Source organism: Diadema setosum, chromosome 7, assembly GCF_964275005.1.
Source record: "Diadema setosum chromosome 7, eeDiaSeto1, whole genome shotgun sequence".
Lineage (NCBI taxonomy): Eukaryota > Metazoa > Echinodermata > Echinoidea > Diadematoida > Diadematidae > Diadema > Diadema setosum.
This window is the reverse complement of record NC_092691.1, coordinates 5,926,807-5,946,316: the sequence shown is the minus strand read 5'-3', so window position 1 is coordinate 5,946,316 and position 19,510 is coordinate 5,926,807. Positions and strand designations below refer to the sequence as shown.

Sequence of the window (19,510 nt, the reverse complement as noted above, 5' to 3'; positions counted from 1 at the left end):
GGATCCTATCCCCTTTACGCCCCGTAGAGTGTGAGGGCATTCACCCTCGTTGCCTCCAGCAGGGGAGCGACAGCTTCCCCTCGCGCTTGAGCAACGAGCGAGGCTACCTCTCCAATATAAATTGGAGTGGTGACCTTAAGGTCCTTGGAAGGGGGTAAATGTGGAGAATCTGTCTCCACTAGAAGACGGTGAATTGACACCGTCTTCAGGGCTTCCAGCTGGTTAGGGCTGAAAAATCGCACCCTGGCTGTGAACCCAAAATACACATTGGGAAACATCTTCCTCCAAGCAACTAACTCAGAGGTCCCCAATGCGCAACAGTGGATGTGAATCCTCTGATAGCGATTGACGGATGCGTGCACTGCCTCCCGGCAAATCCGGGAGGGTTCATCCGCATTTGGGGCGTCCTTGCGACCCCGGATATGCAGTACTAATACTTTCCCTGTTGCCCCAATTTTGAGGCATGCCTTCAGCAGGGAAAGTTGCTTGTCCCAGTACTGGGGAGGGGAGGTATAATCTAACCCTATTTCTCCGAAGGCCCGGATGTTAGGGTTACAGATGAGCTGACTCAGCTCATCTACCTCCTTCTCTCCCACTGTGTTGGCATGTTTTGGGTGGATTCCCACCGATACCGGCCAGCATCTCTCCCTGGGGATGTCCACTGCGGAAAACTTTGTGGGATCACAATAATTGATAACCCCCCCAGTGAGCCGCACAGGGACCCGCGGAGGTCTTTCACCTTCCGCTGTGATTGCAGCGTGCCCCTTTTTCTGCAACTTGCTCTCCAACCTGTCAAGATGAAAATGACTGTCGAAGGCAGCAGGGATAGGTGGCCGGCGGGTTACACCTGCAAAGGTGAGGGTCGGTGTTGCTCCCGAGGGCGGGGCAGTGGACACTCTGGCCTCCGCAGGGCGAGGGGACGTATTACTCGCACCCCTCTGGGAAGCAGGCAAAGATATGCCATCCCTTGCCTGGGCATTCGCATCCTCCCGCTTAATGGGAGCACCCTTACCATGGGCCGTGATGTTTGTGGGGTCTGTGCTCCCACTAGCCGGCACCGAGGAAGGGGGCGCAGCCTGAGTATGCACTGGGCCAGGGCGATTTTCTACCCTGCCCAGGAGGAGAAACCTCTCCCACTCCCGCTGTGACAGCTTGTCTGTCAGCCAAGCTAGTGCCCGCCAATGCAGCAGGGCTGCGGGAGTATTGCTGGGCCTGATTGTCAAAGTGGGTGGTCGATGCCATCCCATCCCAGCAATGAGTGCATCCATCTCTTTCCGTAGGTGATCAGGAATCTCCCACATGAAATGAGAAGGAGCCTTGGCATCCAGAAGTTGGAGGAGACCCTCCAAGTCTGCGGATCCCGTAAGGGTCTGCGCTAGGAAACGTAGGCACCCTACCTGCTGGAGTATTACTCCCTGTGAGAAGGTGGCCTCCTTCTCCCGGAATTGGAAACAAGCTGGCATGTGGCCATATATATGCCACTTCAATTTGGAGGTGACCTTTACGGTACACCCCACCACCGGGCAACGTTTCCTAGCCTTTGTGGGAAGGTGTCCTCCCCCTGAGTCTGCGGGCCGCTTGGGTGGGCTAGATCGACCTCCCACCCTAGATGACTCCACAGTAGCCAGCCCGGTTGGCCGTTGAGAGCGTGCGAATGTAACCCGCACCCTCTGCTTGAATGGTTTAGCACCATTTCCGGCCTGTATATTACCTACTGGGGGTGGCACCATGCCCTCCCCCTCTACCTCACTATCCTGAGATAATGCAGGAACGTCCTCCACCGGTTGGTGCTGTAATAAGGGTGTGTCTTGACTCCCCTCTTTGGCACCCTGACCTTGGATTGAGGATGGTCCGGGACCTCCCATGGCGGATGGTGGGACCTTTTCCTCGAGCACAGATTGTTGAGGTGGTAGCTTAGCACCCTCCTCAGGTGGTGGTTCCTGATCGGATTCAATATCCATCAACTCCTCCAAACCAGGTGTTTCTGCCACCCTGGTGTCTGCGGCATCCCCTGGAGGAGCTGGCTCAGATTCAACACGACCTGCGTGGGGTGTCAAAACATCCCCAGGTCCGTCAGTCTCTGCAGGAGGATTCACTACTCCCTGCCCTTGTGGCAAGACTCTTGAAGCTCGGCTCCGAAAAGAGGGGTGGAAAGCCAACCCCACTGGAAACCGCTGAGTTTCTGCCATGGATGCACTCCACCAGGGTGTGAGGGGATCAAAATAGATCTCCCTCGGGAATGAGCTCCCTGGGGAGGGAATATCCTCCCGTCCCTCAGGCATGGGAAAACGGAGGATTATCTCTTGGTATGGCATACAGTCCAGGAGATACTCCTGGAGGCATGCCACCCACTGAAACTCCTCCATTTCCAGAGCTCGCAGGTACTCTTGGTCGAGGAGGTCTAATATCCTCCTCATTGGGGTGACAGCTGGTGCAAAACGCACCAATATTCCCGGGAACAGGAGACGGTCCTTCTCCCGTGCTGCCCTCAACAAAGCCTCGGGTGGTGCCTCGTCGAGGATGGGTTCCTCTCCAGGTGGGGGTGGATCTCCCTCCATAACTCTGCAGAGGGGATACAAAAAGAAAATGGGGAAGGCGTGGTTAATGCACAATACTTTGTACCTACTTAAGAAGCCACAAAAGCCTACTTACCTTGATTTGTCTGGCAAGGGGGACATTTGTACTTCTTCATGGCCTCCCCTTCATGTGGTGTTACTCCTACACATGCCCCATGATACCATTCATCGCACCAGTCGCACTGGATCATGAATGTGCCTTCATCGGGTCTCCAGCACACACAATAGAGCATGTCCTTTTCAAGAGGGCGTTTCCCTCGACACCAGGCTGGTATGTCCCTGTCTCGACAGGGCTTCAGCCGGTCCTGGTGTTGGGTTGAGATTGTGTTACGTAACTCCACTCTATACAAATCTGCAGAAAGCCGCTCCACAATGCGTGCAGGTCCCTTCCAGGGGGAGCTCAATTTCTTGCAAACCCCTTTGACCTTCGCACTGTCAAGGATGTACACTAAGTCACCCTCTGTGAATTGTCTACGATGTGAATGTACATCGTAATCACGTTTCATCCGCTTCTGTGTGGATTTCAACGTCTTGCGGGCGGCCTGATGGGCTTGGCTAATAGCATTTCTCAACCCTGTTGAATACTCACTCAATTCAGGAGGATGCTTACTGGGTATTGGATAAATTACATCAGATGGGAGGTTAACCTCCCTTCCCAGCATCAGCCTATTTGCTGTGAACCCCGTGCTCCGGTTCACCGTGGCTCGCAGTGCCCCAGCAATCTGGGATAGAAAATCATCCCATTTATTCTGGGTTTTGCCTATGTAGCACCTCACAGCATCCATTAAGGTGCGGTTATACCTCTCCACTTGGCCATTTCCAGAAGGGCGGTAAGGCGTGGTTTTCGCCTTGTGGATGGTAAGCACCTTACACAATTCCCTGAAGAGGTGACTCTCAAAATTCCTCCCTTGATCAGTGAAAATCTCAAGGGGGTAGCCAAACCTACTGAAGAACTCAACTGCCGCGCGAGCCGTTTGCTCCGCTGTCTGGGAGGGAAGGGGGGTACACTCCACCCACTTCGTAAACTGGTCCACCATCATGAGGATGTACTCATTCCCCCTTGATGATTTAGGTAATGGGCCCAAAAAATCGAGGTGTACCCTCTCCATTGGAGAGCCTGCATGATACATCCTCATAGGGCTATGTCCATACCTGCTAGATTTCTTATTCAAATTACAGGCTTTACAGGAAGACACATGATCTGCCACGTCCTGTCCCAGACCGTACCAAAAATAGCGCTCCTTTATTAGGGCCTTGGTGCGGTCCCTCCCAGCGTGTCCCACTGATGGGAGGTCATGATTAGATTCTAATACATCCTGCACTAAGGAGCGTGGCACTACGAGGAGATCCCTCCCATCTTTATGGAAGTACAATACTCCCTCAATCCTGTGGAAAACCTCCCTGTTAATCCACAAATACTTCTCCTCGGGGCTCCACAGCATAGTGGTAGCTTCATCGGGGACAATTCCACTTTCCATCCATCGCAATAGATGGGTTAAGTGGGGGTCGGCTTCCTGCTCTTTCCGTACCCGCTCATGTGGGAGTTCTCTTGCTGTATTCTCACCCCCGCTAGGAGGGGATTCCCCTTCATCACCACCCTGGGGGGTAGTGTGACTCCCACCAGCTGCATCTATTGAGGCATGTACTACACATACCTTGTCATCGAGCGCTCTCCATGCCACCTGTATCCGTGGCCTCGCAGAGAGGGGGACCGCATAGTCAACCTCCTCTTCGAAGTGTGACCAATTGTCATGTGCTTTGGCACAATAGCCACACCCCTTGCATGGTAGGTCTTCAAGGTTAACCCCCGGCCTATACCCCTCACAGTAGGGAGAGTCTGCAACTATCCGCGATAGTGCGTCTGCGTTACCGTGACGCCTACCTGGACGGTGCTCAATGTTCATATCGTATTGGCTCAGCTCTTCAAGCCAACGGGCCAACTGGCCTTGCGGGTAACGGAAATTGAGCAGCCATCTAAGGCTGCTGTGGTCCGTTCGGACCGTGAATTCCCTACCAAGTAGGTAATGGCGGTACTGTCGCGTGAATTTCACAACTGCTAGCAATTCTCGCCTCGTTACACAGTACCGCCGCTGTTCTGGGGAGAGTGCGCTACTTCCATACGCAATCACCTTTTCCTCCCCATCTTGTAACTGTAGGAGTTCTGCTCCTACTGCATCATTTGATGCATCCGTGTCCAAAATGAACCGGTCATGTGCATTGGGCATGGATAATACAGGTGGTTCTGTCAGTCGCTGCTTCAGGAGCTCAAAAGCTTCCTGCTGTTCAGCCTTCCACTGAAATTCCCTCTTTCCAGTGATGCGGTACAATGGCACCGCAATTGCTGCCAAGTCCTTAATGAAGGAGCGGTGATAATTCACCAGTCCCAAGAACTGTTCCACCTGTTTAGTGTTACATGGTACTGGCCATGCCCTAACTGCTTCGATATGTTCTTCACGAAGCGCGATTTGGTTTGCACTTACATCCCTACCCAGGAATTCCACCTTCTCCTGGAAAAGGATGCATTTCTTGGGTTTCAATTTCAACCCATAGCTTGCAAACCGGTTCAGGACCTGTTTCACATTCTGTAGGTGCTCCTCCACAGAACGTCCCAGGACTACAATATCATCCAAGAAGGCTAATACTGTCTCCCAGGTCAGACCGTGCAAGACCAAGTTCATGGCCCTAGAGAAGGTAGCAGGTGCATTACACAACCCGAATCCCATTCTCACGAATTCATATAGGCCATACTTAGTTGGGAAGGCAGTTTTCTTCCTGTCACTCTCACACAGCTTCACCTGGTAATAAGCCGAATTCGCATCCAGCTTAGCGAACCACCTATTCCCTTCGAGGGTGTCGAGACACTCCTCAATATTGGGCAAAGGATAGACATCCTTCCGGGTGACTGCATTTAAAGCACGATAGTCTACGCACCATCGTACTCCACCATCCCTTTTCCTGATCAACACCGGAGGGGATGCCCACTCCGATTGTGAAGGTTGGATGATGCCTGCTTCTATCATGCGGTCAAGATGCGCCTTCTCCTCCCCTGCAAAATTCAAGGGAGTACGCCGCATCTTTTGCTTAACTGGGTTTGCTGTACCCGTATCGATAGAATGCTCCAGGGCCTGAAAATTCCCTAGATCGAATTCATCCTTAGCAAAGACATGGGCATACTGTATTAACAGCTGTTTTAGCTGGGCTTGCTCCTCACTTGATAGCAAGGATGAGGAGCGCTCATACAGGCTTTCCATATGAGCAGGGAGATCTGCCTCCCCTGTTTGGAGTTGGCACACTTGTGGATCGCCACAAGATTCCTGTATGATGGTCCCAGCATCATTCAACTCCTGGGCTTCCCCCAAGACCACCATGTTTGTCAATCCCACTGATCTATCAGTGGGGTTAATGACATACATCTTCACTGTTTGTCCAGCTGGGTGGATAGCATGTGGTATCATCACACACACGTCTGGGGCAGGTTCAAACAAAAAGTCCCCTAACCGTTGATCTAATATTCCTGTTATCCTCTTAACCATGTTGGGAGGAACGATCGTACGTTTTGAAACATACACTCGCGATACTCTCCCATATGGTGAGGGTTCACTGTGCCCCATGGGGATGAATTCATCCCCTATCTGTAATCGGGCTTGCTGCAGGTGTAGAGTCACCTTTTGCTGACGGAGAAGATCTAGCCCTAGCAGCATTTCATCTTCAATGGCAGCCACGTACAGTTGTACTCGGCATTCACAAGTCCCTAACTTGATTGGAATAGGACCTACAATCATCCCTGGCATTCGCATATCGCGACCCGCCGCATGTAAAAACACCTCCCTGATCTTTTCAGGGCGAGGGTCTAATTTCTCGTACACTTTATCTGAAATGATTGATACTTCTGCAGCAGTGTCCACTACTGCCTTTACCGATTCGCTGCCTATCTGTACCGGTACCATGAACATAGAGGTAGATCTCAATTTACACACAACAACTTCGTCATTTTCTTTAGGGGTGTGCTCCCCTAATGGACTGATATCAACGGCTATGTTGTCACCCCTTGGAATATTATCTCCCTTGAGGGGCATGGTGTCTCCCTCTTGGGTCCGTTCCTCAATGTACTGAGACAAGAGGGAGATTACTGGGTCAAATTCAGGATGGTTACTACCCCCCTTACTTCCCTGACTCTCAGAGCTTCCTACCAGAAATGGGCCCGCATTTATGTGGGTCGGGGTAGGGCCTAATCCTCCGACCCCGAGGAGTTTGACTCCTCATCCGTTTCCAAGAAAGACACCCTCTTTTCAGTTCTTAAGAGGGGACAATCTTTCTTGAAATGTCCTTCCTGTCTACAATGAAAGCAAATAAGTTGCCTTCCTGGGGAGCTCGGTGCTCCCCCAGGATTACGGGGAGGTCTCCTCTCCCCCTGCCCTAGAGAGGGTGACAACCCACCCGCATTGCGGGGGTTCTGTCCCTCTGCTAACTCATCTACCTTTTTCCCAAGAGATGCCAGGGTGTCTAGCTTCTTCCCCATGGATTCCAATACGTTCTCCATGGATGCTAAGCGATCAAGTTTCTTCCCTAGTTTTTCCACCACCCTTTCTAGGTCAGCTACACGATGCTCTATACTGGGAGAGGGCGTCCCTCTTGGGGTGCCCCCTCGGCCCGAATGGAAGGGGGTATTATCCACCCTACAGACTTGAGGTTCTCCCTCATTATCTGAATCAAGCGTCATGGATTTGGCTTGACGTGCCTTGCCATACACTGCCTTACGGGAGTGTTGATACCACCGTAAAGCTTCCACAGCATCGTCTACATTCAGGGGTTGTCGGTCAAGGGCATACCACCCTGCCTCCTTATCAGTACACCCCTGACATAGACGGAGTACCAGTTGTCGCTGCACTGTTCTCTCGGGGAGTTCTGGAAACGCGCGGCTTCCCAGTTCGTTCAAACGATCTGCCCATTCGCACAGAGATTCCTCCGCGCTTTGACGAGCAGTGCTGAACTCTAATTGCGCTGCCTCCGCTGGCTCCTGACGATCAAACCGTTTTGCAAAGCGGTACATGACTTCGCAGTATTTCAACTCCGGTTCGCGACTCATCAGAAGCTCAAAGAAATTGCTCGCCTTCCCCACTAGGCACCAGCATAATTGATCTAAACGCTGGTCCGGGCTCCAGTTTCTCGCATTCGCGAAAGCCTCAAATTTGCGGTAAAACGCCCTCCAATTTCCTGTTCCATCGTAGGAAACAGTCTTTGGGAGGGGTTGGTAGCTCCAGTTGTCAGACGAGTCCGTTCCCTGCCTACCCTCGGAGAAGTCAGAAAACTCACTCCTCCTGACAGGGCTAGGATGGCGCGCCTCTTGCCTACCCCACTGGGCCTCGCTATGATCCCACCTCGCTGTACGCGAGTGTGCACGTTCCCTTGGTAGGGAGTGGGCATTCTCCCTGTCCATGGAATACTCTCTATCATTCCCACTCCTCCCTTTAGGGGTACCGCGTCGCTGAAACCCTCGTCCCCCTCCGTCACCCTCGCATTCTTGGGAGTCGGAGGCCGAGGTGTCACAGCTAACACCACCCCCGCGTGACTTCCCACAACGGATATCTTGTGGGACTCGACGCTGCACGGAATGGTGACTATTCACTGCTGCGCGTGCGTGACTGACCTGGGAAGAAGTGGTCTTCCCTGGCTGTCCCTCCCTGAGGGGAGGATATACATCATAAGGGTATGGGGAAGTCCCCCGAGACTGGACTCCTCCCCCGGATGTCGCAGCATGGTCAGCTGTAGGGGCGCCTGAAGGTAACGTTAACTCTTCAGGCTCTAACCGTGGGCAAAACACAAATTTCGGGATGAGCTCCTCCACCCCTGGAATGTCGGAGGACTCCAACAAGTCCTGAGTGACATTACCATGCTCATCCCGGAGCTTCATAATGCCATCGACTTGGGTTGACGACAATCCAAGACGTATTAAATCACTACGGGATATATAATTAATGGGCATCGCCATGACTAGCGCCCCCGTAAGTAACCTATTCACTTCACAAATGTGCCTAAATGGCTGTCCTAAACCAACACGTAACAATTTAACAAAATCGTATGCGTATACCCACTGCTACACGAATAAAATACAATACCCTCTGGGATTATTTTAGAAGCAACAATATACCCAGCAACTGTTGAGCACCACTGTACACACACACTCCGTAATTATACACCACTATATCTACCCCTTAATCACCAAAATTACGAATCAATAAATCAAACTTAATAATTGATATGCTTGGTATCTGCTGTCCAAAGGAGTAACAATTGTTCACTACCCACTCCTCCCCTTATCACAAAAAGAAAGGGAGCAGCAGGGACCAAGGCACAATAAGGTAAAAAAAACGGAATCAGAACTAAAAACAAAACTTTACTGCACTAGCAAAACAACCGGTGAGCAGTGAGCACTAGTAAAAACACCACACAAAAAAAAATGCAGGCGGGATGCGATAGCCAAAGCCACGAACCCCAAACGAGAAATGTAGATACCCTACTACACAGAGATAATTAAAAAAAAAATTAATAATGATAATGGAGTAACCACTCACACCCGGTTACCTACACAGGGACACCGGGAGCTGGTCCAAAAAGAATCACTGTACACTCCTACACTCACACAACAACAACAACAAAAAAAAAAACTCAGGCCGAGTAAGCAATAGCCAGCAGTAGTGCAAACGACAAACGGAATACGCACACAGGAAGACCAGACTGATACTGGCACTTGACAGTACAGCCAGGCAACCCAATTCACAAATAGTAAAATCCAGACACAGAGTACAAAATGATCGGGAACGGCACTCGACAAGAAGAAAGGAAAATCTTCGGTGACCAAAAAATAAAAATAAAAACTAAAAACCACTAGCCGAAACACTAATTCGAAGAAAAGAAAGTATAATGCTACTTACCCCAATGTCCGTCAGCAACACAACAATGCCAACGGAGCGAAAACGTGGAGCAACGCAATCCCCGGATGATCACAGCAAAATTAAAAACAATGCAGTAGTGCTGGACAATACCGCCCAGCAAAAATAGTGCAAACAGAGAAGCTAACGCCTCCCAAAAATAAGCCACTGGCACACCTTCCTCCCGAAGAGAATGAAAAACTCCCCCTCCGAGAAGAAAGAAAAATGAGACATCCGCTGCCACTAAATAATCGCGGGGTGAAAGACTCCCGCGACCAGAAGAAAACACGAACGTTCCACAGATAACACAGTGAGAAAAGAATATAGTGCGAACAGCTCGGAAAACACGTGTAGAAATGACAGCGAGAATAGAAGACCACGCAGTCCAAGAAGCAAAAGAACGACAGCGTGACAGGGAGAGAACGCAGAAAACCGCGATGCGGGGCACTACGTGCGAAGAGAAGAGAGAGCGCGAGAGAGAGAACACGAATAAAAAACACGAAGAGTCTCGCTATACGAAAACACACAGATCAGAAAGCACGATACCAAGGTATCCAGCACAACAGGCGTGCAGCTCACCGCAGGGAAATACCCTCCCTCCTTACACACGATGGACGTGGAGAACTGTGCACGCCAGAGCCTGTATATACACTGGAAGCTTTGACAGAACGGCTAGCGAGTGCAGTGAATACACACCGCACACACGAGCTATCCGGCAAAGCTATCGCGCGAGATGGCCGGCAAGTCTCAACTCGCCCAAGCCGGGATACACAAATATACACACGTGAATACAACACGCAACGAATACAGTGATATCACACAACGAATGGGGCAAGGGAGTTCTACCTACCCAAGCCACCGAACACGTGTGGAACGAAACACGTGAAACAATTTAAAACGAGAAACAGATCACGCAGACGACTACCACGCAATTACCGTACAGGGCAGACCGAAATCTGGACCTGGACCACGGTGATTAAGAAAAAGGCACAACGCAAGCAATGACAATCGTACTCACCAACCGAAATCACACCAAGGTATAATTTCAGCAAACACCACAGGCACACAAACGAACAAAACAACGCAAACTTGCAACTAGAACAACCAGAAAAGATGATATTTCAATGAATTTAGGGCTCCCTGAAGACAGGTGGGCCTGGTCTAGTGCAAGGTGCGAACAATTCACTCACTGTCACTCAAACAATCGGCTCACACTCCTCCTCAAACAAAATTACCAATGAAAACGATCACACCAAGACAATTAGACAAAACAAGCACAAAACAAATTACACTACAGGAACAATCGACAAACGTTGAACGTGGACACCGCCAAGCTCCCTCGCGCTGCCAAGAGCTCTCGCCTCGGCTCCGTCGCATATGCTCCACCCTTCGCGTATCGGTGCGGTATAGGAGTGCAACGCCTGTTGGCGAAAATAATAGCGGCAGCGGAGTCAGCTTAAATTGCGGCTCTATGTCCACGAAAACAATGGCACAGGAAGTAGGACAATTGTCCGTGACGCCACTGTTGTAGTAACGGTATTACTTACCGGCACTACTGGTGAGTTGCAACTGTAACTTGTCTTGTAGCTCAGTCAGTATGTCTTTCAATCAGGTTCCAGGTCACAACTGAGGGATGCACGTACAGGCAATCCCTTTTATACCTCCCCTGTGTAGACAGGGGGGTTAGGATAAAACCGCTAGGGGGCGCTACTACTACACCCCTTTAATGATATCCAGTAATGTATTCAAAACATTTCACTTTTTTCAGGTCTGGATATCAATGCAACGATTTGTTATTTGCTTTATCAAAGAATCTCATTGAGAGTGGTTTGGCTGTCCCTACCAGGCCTGAAATTCCCTCCTTGTCCACTCAAACTTGTGATCGGGGTGTCTGAACTTCTGCAAGCCAGGAAAGAGGACGTTGAACTCTGAATTGGGTGTGGTGAAGACTGCCTTTGTGGGCTGCATGAAGCCAAAGATGACCCTGGTAGCTTCTGCAACATCATCTGGATACAGGTGTTCAATGCTGCATCAAAAATAGGAAGGGGACAGAAAAAAAAGGAGAAAAATATTAGAATTTACAGACTAATGCACTTGTCAATGTAATGACGCACCCCACTACCCCCGGACATGGGTGCGTCATGGTCATTTTTTGACTGACCACCCGGGGTTTTTGACGGACACCAGAGTCACTTTTTTGACGGACAAAAGGCTGCAAGTGACGAACACCACAGTCACTTTTTTTGACGGACAACACGTTGAAAGTGACGAACACCTCGGTCACTTTTTTGACGGACATCCTCGGTACATTTGACGCACCCCCGAAAATACTGAAACGATTTTTGCATACGTTTTATTCAAGCAATTTCATTTTCTTTTGGTTCGTAAGCATAATTTGTAAAAGTTTCGGCAAGTTTCCCTTACCCTGGCCCTGCAAGCACCGTACCGTCATTCACCGTACATCACGCTGCTGCTACGATATTCCGTACAGTAGTACATGTATGTATTCTGTGCATGCAATCCATCCATACGACAATCACAATCATGTGTGCAGATGCGCTGTGTGTGCGCGGCCATTGCTAGTCCGGTGGATGCATACTGCAGCGCAGGTACACACCACGCCACGGCATTCCCGCGAGTATAAACAGCCCAGTCGCTGTACGTACGTAGAGATTCGCACAGCCTAAACAAGTCCCTGGTTTGACTTGAGATTGAGTATGCGTGATTTCATGGGTTTGTTGGATAGAAAATGTGAGGAGAAAGGGTGGCTTTTAAATTGTTTGCTTGCCAGATTCTGGCAAGCATTTTTCCCTCTTATTCCAAAATGCTTCCCGACTTTGATTTTCACTTGCCGCAGGAAAACGCTCACCGTAATTTCACTCGCGGTACGCGTATACGGTATACTGGTAGCGTGCAAAAATGCGTGCAGTTTTCCATAGGCTGTAGCCAAGTGACGCACCCCTCGGTTCAGAATAATGCGTGTTATTTTCCATAGCCAAGTGACGTACCATGACGCACCCCTCGGTCAAAAATTTGACCGACAATGATGGGATTTTGACGCACCCCTCGGTCAAAAATTTGACGGACAAAGCTGGTAAAATGACGGACACCTAGGTCACAAATTTGACGGACCAAACGAGGAAATGACGCACCCATGTCCGGGGGTAGTGGGGTGAGTCATTACATTGACAAGTGCATAACAGGAAGACCATATTACAAGCATGCCCATAGGACAGTAAAAAACAACTTGTAACTCTTTATGCGCCATATTCGAATGCCCGACTCAGCTGACGGCGTGCCAAGTTTGCATGTTTTGCTAAAATGCACAAACACGCCGAAACCAATCAATAAATCACCAAATGATAGAGTACAATGAAAGCTTCAGTCACGATACCATCCCTCACACAGATAGCTTGCGTTCAGTGGTGATTAGATAGTGGGGTTTCATCAGGATTTTTCAAGAAAATTCTTGAATGTTCTGTTAAAGATGTGCACGTGTCTGCAAAAAGTCTTGCATCTCACACCTGGGCATACATTATAGCATATAGCTGCTGACCATTTCCAAGAAAAGAGAGTAATAACTAGGCCTTATCACAACATTTACATCACAGCAAAGCTTAGAATTTTCTCTACAACTTTGCTCATAGCATGTCTAGCATGAACTTTTCTATTATAAAAGAAACAAAAAGAAAAAAAAGAAACAACACAGATTTGAAAAAACATAATGCTTTCCAAGAGTGTTCATGTATTGCAGTCTCAGAATAATAATGTGACCCACAGGGGTTTACACTGTGTACCATAAAGAGTTACAACAATATGTAGCAGAAATAAAGTGCCTACCATAATCACTGGGCCCTTGAAATTGTAAGCGCCATGAATTGTAGGCTAGAAAAAAAAAGGTGTTAACAGCAGGAGGTGGATATGTTTGTTTGTTTTTTAGTTGATATGTGCCTCAAAGAAGTGTACATTTTAAGTTAAATCACACCCAGATTATTCACAGAAAAGCAGACAATAATATTTCAAGTGAAGATGAAACAGAACTGAAATATTAAATACATTTTGAAAGTAGATCTTGCACACAGTTTTGCAAGAAAAAACAGATAACAGAACTTGACAAACTGTGTTTTTCCTTTTCTTGTGAGCTCACAGGAGATATTAGATGTAAGCTATCCGATGTTTCAACAAGAGCTTATAAGGAATGGAAGTTGATGTCAAAGGATTTAAATTTACTTGTTTTTTAATACTGCTGCAAGAAAAAGCTCATGTACAATATGCTGTCCCACACAAACCCATGTACAGGATAAAGCAGCTGTTAGGATTTTTTTTTTCCAGAGTCCCAAGTGTGATTTTTTTTTTCCACTTGGCTGATTCATCAAAATCTGTTAAAGCCCAAACAAAGTTCTGGTATGCCTGCAAAAGTTGTCAAATTTTGCTCCAAAATGTGAACGTATGCCTAGGAAATGTGCGGAATAACGCTGTAATAACAAGATATTCGATGGGTAAGGACGAAAATGGGATATATTAACCAAAAACATTCAGTCTCGGAACTTACCCGAACGGGGTCAGGCTAGACTCGGACTCGGGGATAACTCGGCCTCGCTTTGCTTGACGGCGGGATGAGTTGTACTGCTACTGGTTTTCCCTCTGGATTGTACAGTACTATGCATACGGGAGCGGCCTGTATAAACTACATTGTAGCGTTCTGGCTACTCGCAGTAATGGTCCGAGTTGTTACAACACGCGCATCAAAAACCTCTTTGGCGCGCATGCAAAATTAGTGTGCGCCTCTCAAGCACCTCTAAAAACAATCAAAGACAATTGATAAACAACAACAAAAACTTCAAAGACCGCGCGTCTCAGCAACTGAGGTGATGTGCGTACTAGTATTATAAAGCGTCTTTGCTAGTAGGCTTGAGGACCGCGCGCTGTCCATTTGTTTTGTACAGGATTAGCACACACTTTCCTGTCTGCTCAGTAAGGCCTCGTTTGGCCTGTGCCCGTAGTATTATAGAGTAGGCTACTGATGAACATGGCGATCACGAACTGTGTGTAAATTGTCTGAAATAGGGTCGAGTTTTCCCTGAGACCGAGTTAGTCTGGAGCCTTCTGGAATAAAAGTCGGTTTACCGACTTTTATTTTTCTCAAAATACTCCAAAACGACTCATCATTCCGGCAAACCGCGTCAGCCAGGTAAGTTTCTTTGTAGACTCTTTCGATATATTGCAAGCAAATATGAAATGGTGCCAGACGGGTTCTCAAACCCTTACCAGAACTTAGTTTTCACTTTAATAGTGTATTGTGCATTTCACAACAATCTGTGTGAAATCTAGCATCATCATACCGATCTAAAACTAGTATTTAATTATGTCAATGACATATTATGCAACACTGCACACTGGCGCTGGTCCAACAGTCGGTCCCTGACCACTAGTCAAAAACACTGTTAGACCAGTATTTAACCCTTTTCAGGAATTTACCAGTTATGGAAAAACCGGGTACCTACAGTGTACTTGTCCGACAGACAGGTTGGGCCAGTAGAAGGCTAGAAATGTCGCTATGGCGACTGATGCCTCCGCCATAATGCACGATTCTCCCAATAGGTGTACAGAATTAATGTCTTTACAATGTGTGATGACAGTTTCACATAACTGGCAAAATATTGAAATGACAGGTTTGTTAAAAATATTTTGAATGTTCACTTTCCTTGAACTGGGTTTGCTATAATTGTCTAAGAGTGCAGGTACACATATTTGGGGAATTGGGGAATTGAGGATTTTTACTTGACTTCTGACAGACCCTTTTATAATTTAATGCAATAAGTAATTCTCAAGGTATGAAGAAAGAAAGAGTGTAATTACAGTACAAAATAGATTTTTTTTCTTTGCATTTAAACCTGGCCTTTGACCCTTAACCTTTGACCTTCTGGCTGGAAATTTCCCAGCAAATTTCCATTAGAGGTAATACATGTATGATTGTATATATTAAGTTTTAAAACTAATAATGCAGGCATTGCATATATACTAGTATACGAGGGAAATAGTAAAATTTTGAGGAGTTGACCTTGACCTTAGACCCCCTGACTATTGACTCATGACCCCTAAGTTCCCTAGATAATCCCTGCCAGTCAGTACATGCATAATGTACCAAGTTCCATGAAAATACAGTGTACATTGAACCATTTGCGAGAAAAGTGAAATTGTAACTTTTTCATCTAACCTTTGACCTTTTGACCTTTGACCTTATGACATGCAACTCTCTCTGGAGAATCTTTACGCAGTAGTACATGTCTACACTAAGTTTCAAGAAAATACCTTCGGGCATTGCATAGATACACGTATGGGGGAAATAGCAACATTTTTAGCATTTGACCTTGACCTTTTGACCTTTGACCTCTTGCCAATGTCACAAAAATCTACTCAACTAATTACCCCATCATACATCATCCTTGGACCAAGTTTGGTGAAAGCTGCTTTATCCAGTTTTGAGTTATCACGTAAACAGATAAATTTTAGGATTTGACCTTGATCTTTGACCTCTGTCCGATTTCTCTAAAAAACTAATCAAGTAATTGTCCCATCATACATCATCCTCGGACAAAGTTTGGTGAAATTTGCTCGATCCAGTCTTGAGTTATTGTGTAAACAAATACAATTTCATGATTTGACCTTGACCGTTAACCTTTGGCTGATTTCACCCAAAATCTAATCAAGTAATTGCCAATATCATACTGTATACTTGGACCAAGTTTGGTAAAATTCCAGTCAATATTACTCAAGTTATCGTGTAAACGAATGCAGACAGACGTACAGCCGTACGTACGGACGTGCGTACGGACAACCCGAAAACATAATTCCTCCGGCACCACTTCGTGGCGGAGGCATAAAAAGGGGTTTAGTGTGCAGCCCTGACACAGGAGAGGCATGACTGGATTAGCTGGGCGACGATGAGATATATTGTTCTCTTTCTCATTTGAGAGGTTTATACATGCTCAGTCATCTATGACCGAGTGCAATACAACTGTGTATTACATTCCTGTTCATATAGCAATGCCCTCATACAGCTGCATAGGCGTGCGTCATGTTTTTGCCCCCCACCCTCCTGGTGTTGGAACCGCTGGATGAGGAAACTACAGCTGCTAGGCGAGACTTACTGTTGCTGGTTGTTGGTTGATGGTGTCCTGGTAGTATCACTCTCCCGAAATTTGTGATTTTGTCTTTGGATTATGCCTAATTGGACGTAATTACCGGACAAATTGGAGCTTTCGAGGTGAGTAAACTTTCTGGACTGTGTTTATAAGAAAATTTTGTGTACACTAACCCTAAAACATAATTTAGGCCTTTAGGCTTGAATCTCCCACCTTTTCGTGGCAAGCCAATATGGCTGCCAAGGCAGAGCAATGAAAAATGATCTCAGTGAAAGAAGAGCAAAATCTATCCCAACTAGAAGCGTAATTCTATCTTTTGAAGGTATAATGGCCCTGCCACAGGAAATAGTTTTGTGTTTCCAAAAATTCCAAGTGAAACAGTTTGTTCCACCAATTGTCAGGTGTTATCATTGTCAAAGATTTGGCCACACAACAGAGAATAAAATAGGGCAAAAGTTGATTCTGACAAGAATCAGAGCAACCCCCAGACAGAGAAAATCATAAACAACCCCCAACCCCCTTCGCAACCAAGACGATCACTCCCCCAAGCCAAAACCAGATTCAGAAGGAAATACCAGTCTTTCCAACAGAAAACCACCCTTTCAGTGGTACCCAGGAAGAAATTTGCAAGGGGGAAAATTTCTTGGTAAAACCATCAGACGAGGATGTAATAAAACTTTGTTCCTTGATTTTGAATCTTACCCAGGACAAATCAGAAGAGGACATTCGCCTTTTAATAAAGGCAGTCGTAGCCAGTGTATTTAAAAATGGCGAATAAGAACACACTTGATTTAATACATAATGTCTGTCTTCCTTGTCCTTCAATGAAATGCGCAGGGGATGAGTGGACATGGACGTGAATTGATTCAATATATTAAGTAAATGTGATTGTATTTTTCATTTGATATGTGTTCAAGAAACGTGGTTTAATGATTACAATTTTGTAAATATACCAAATTATTTTTGTATTAGTAATAACAGAGACTCCCAAAATACAAGGAAAAGTAGAAATTACGCGGTGCGTAACATATGTCCCCGCCGTTAGTAGCATTTTGTAACAAAATGTGCAATATAGGTAAAAAATCAAGGTCAAAGGTCAAAGAAGTCAAAGGTCAAAATTCTGTGTAGAAGTTTTGAAGCCCTCACCTAGTGCTATCACATAAAGCAAATGGAATCGAAATTGGGTTAGAAATGGCGAAGGAGTAGCATTTTGTAGCCAATGTACAAAATAGGTCAAAAATCAAGGTCAAAGGTCAAAGAAGACAAAGGTCAAAATTCTGTGTAGAAGTTTTGAAGCCCTCACCTAGTGCTATCACATAAAGCAAACGGAATCGAAATCGGGTTAGAAATGGCGAAGGAGTAGCATTTCGTAGCAAAATGTACAATATAGGTCAAAGGTCAAAGAAGTCAAAGGTCAAAATTCTGTGTAGAAGTTTTGAAGCCCTCACCTAGTGCCATCACATAAAGCAAACGGAATCGAAATCGGGTTAGAAATGGCGAAGGAGTAGCATTTTGTAGCAAAATGTACAATATAGGTCAAAAAATCAAGGTCAAAGGTCAAAGAAGTCAAAGGTCAAAATTCTGTGTAGAAGTTTTGAAGCCCTCACCTAGTGCCATCACATAAAGCAAACGGAATCGAAATCAGGTTAGAAATGGCGAAGGAGTAGCATTTTGTAGCAAAATGTACAATATAGGTCAAAGGTCAAGGTCAAAGGTCACGACTGAAATTCTGTGTAGAAGTTTCAAAGCTCCCATGTAGTGCTATCATATAAAGCAAACAGAATCAAAATTGGCTCATAAATGACAGAGAAGTAGCAAATTGAAGATTTTGATCACACACGGACGCACACACGGACACACGGACGGACACACGGACGGACGGACACACGGACACACACACGTACGGAGCCCGTTTCATAGTCCCCTGCTCGAACTCGTTCGGCGGGGACAAAAAGAGGGTGTGCTATCTATATACATGATTCTATGATTATAAAATTTGTCAGGCTAAGGATATAGAGTTGCAAACTGTTTACATTTCATTGAGAGATATCTCATTAATGGTCAATTTTTACAACCCATGTAAAGGGTCGAACCAGGAAATACTGGATTTACTCTTGACCAACATAAAAGACTCTTCCATGCTTTTGATAGTGGGAGATTTTAATTCACACAACCGAATTTGGGGTAGTTGTAAAACAGACAAAAAAGGGAAAGTTAATCAAAGATTTGGTTTTACAACATGATTTGGTCATTTTAAATGACGGGTCCGGTAGAAGATTAGAACCTCATTCAGGAAAAACCTCGTGTTTAGATTTATCCATTGTTTCCTCGTCGTCAGGAGGCTACTGCAACTGGAAGGTTCTTCCAGACAGATTTGGTAGCGATCATTTCCCTGTACTCATTGAGTTACATGTACATGGGAGATAATTTTATACATAGAGAAGTTAATCAAAATGTCACATGGAATATGAAAAATATGAATTGGAATATGTTTAATATGGAGTGTGAAAACCACACTAATATCTAAGAAGATGGTACGAGTGTTATAGATTTTTACGAATCTTTTCTTAAGAATCTTAGAATTATACTTGATAGGACAGTAGGAGTGAAACAAAATAGAAAGTTTTGCGAAAGCCAGTCCAGTGGACAAAGGTCAATATCACCTTAAATCCTTGACTGTATTCTAAATCTCAAGCCCATCCATGGGTTTTTAGTTCAGTTACCAAAACGTGCACATTGTCCAAAATGTGCAGGCAAATCCACTTTTAACTGCACATTTTGGTAACAGTTGATCCCGTCAGGTATAGGTGCACTATTGGCACATTTTGGTAAATTACCAAAATGTGCAGTTACCAAAATG

General features: G+C 46.4%; 2 protein-coding genes across 2 annotated transcripts in view; both read right to left on the bottom strand.

The window, feature by feature from the left end:
• The window catches only part of LOC140230627 (uncharacterized), a 53,325-nt gene that overhangs the window by 6,621 nt on the left and 27,194 nt on the right, over positions 1-19,510 (bottom strand). The window contains exon 4 of the mRNA XM_072310767.1: positions 11,349-11,531. Within this exon, the coding sequence (XP_072166868.1) occupies positions 11,349-11,531 (183 nt within the window). The remainder of the gene's footprint in view (positions 1-11,348; positions 11,532-19,510) is intronic.
• On the bottom strand, positions 15-2,558 carry LOC140230322 (uncharacterized). The gene has a single exon (XM_072310476.1). It carries the CDS (start codon positions 2,556-2,558, stop codon positions 15-17), a length of 2,544 nt encoding a protein of 847 aa, XP_072166577.1.

Bases quoted from the DNA above. Each gene is read 5' to 3' on its own strand.
- LOC140230322 (XM_072310476.1), bottom strand. From the start codon at position 2,558: ATGGAGGGAGATCCACCCCCACCTGGAGAGGAACCCATCCTCGACGAG.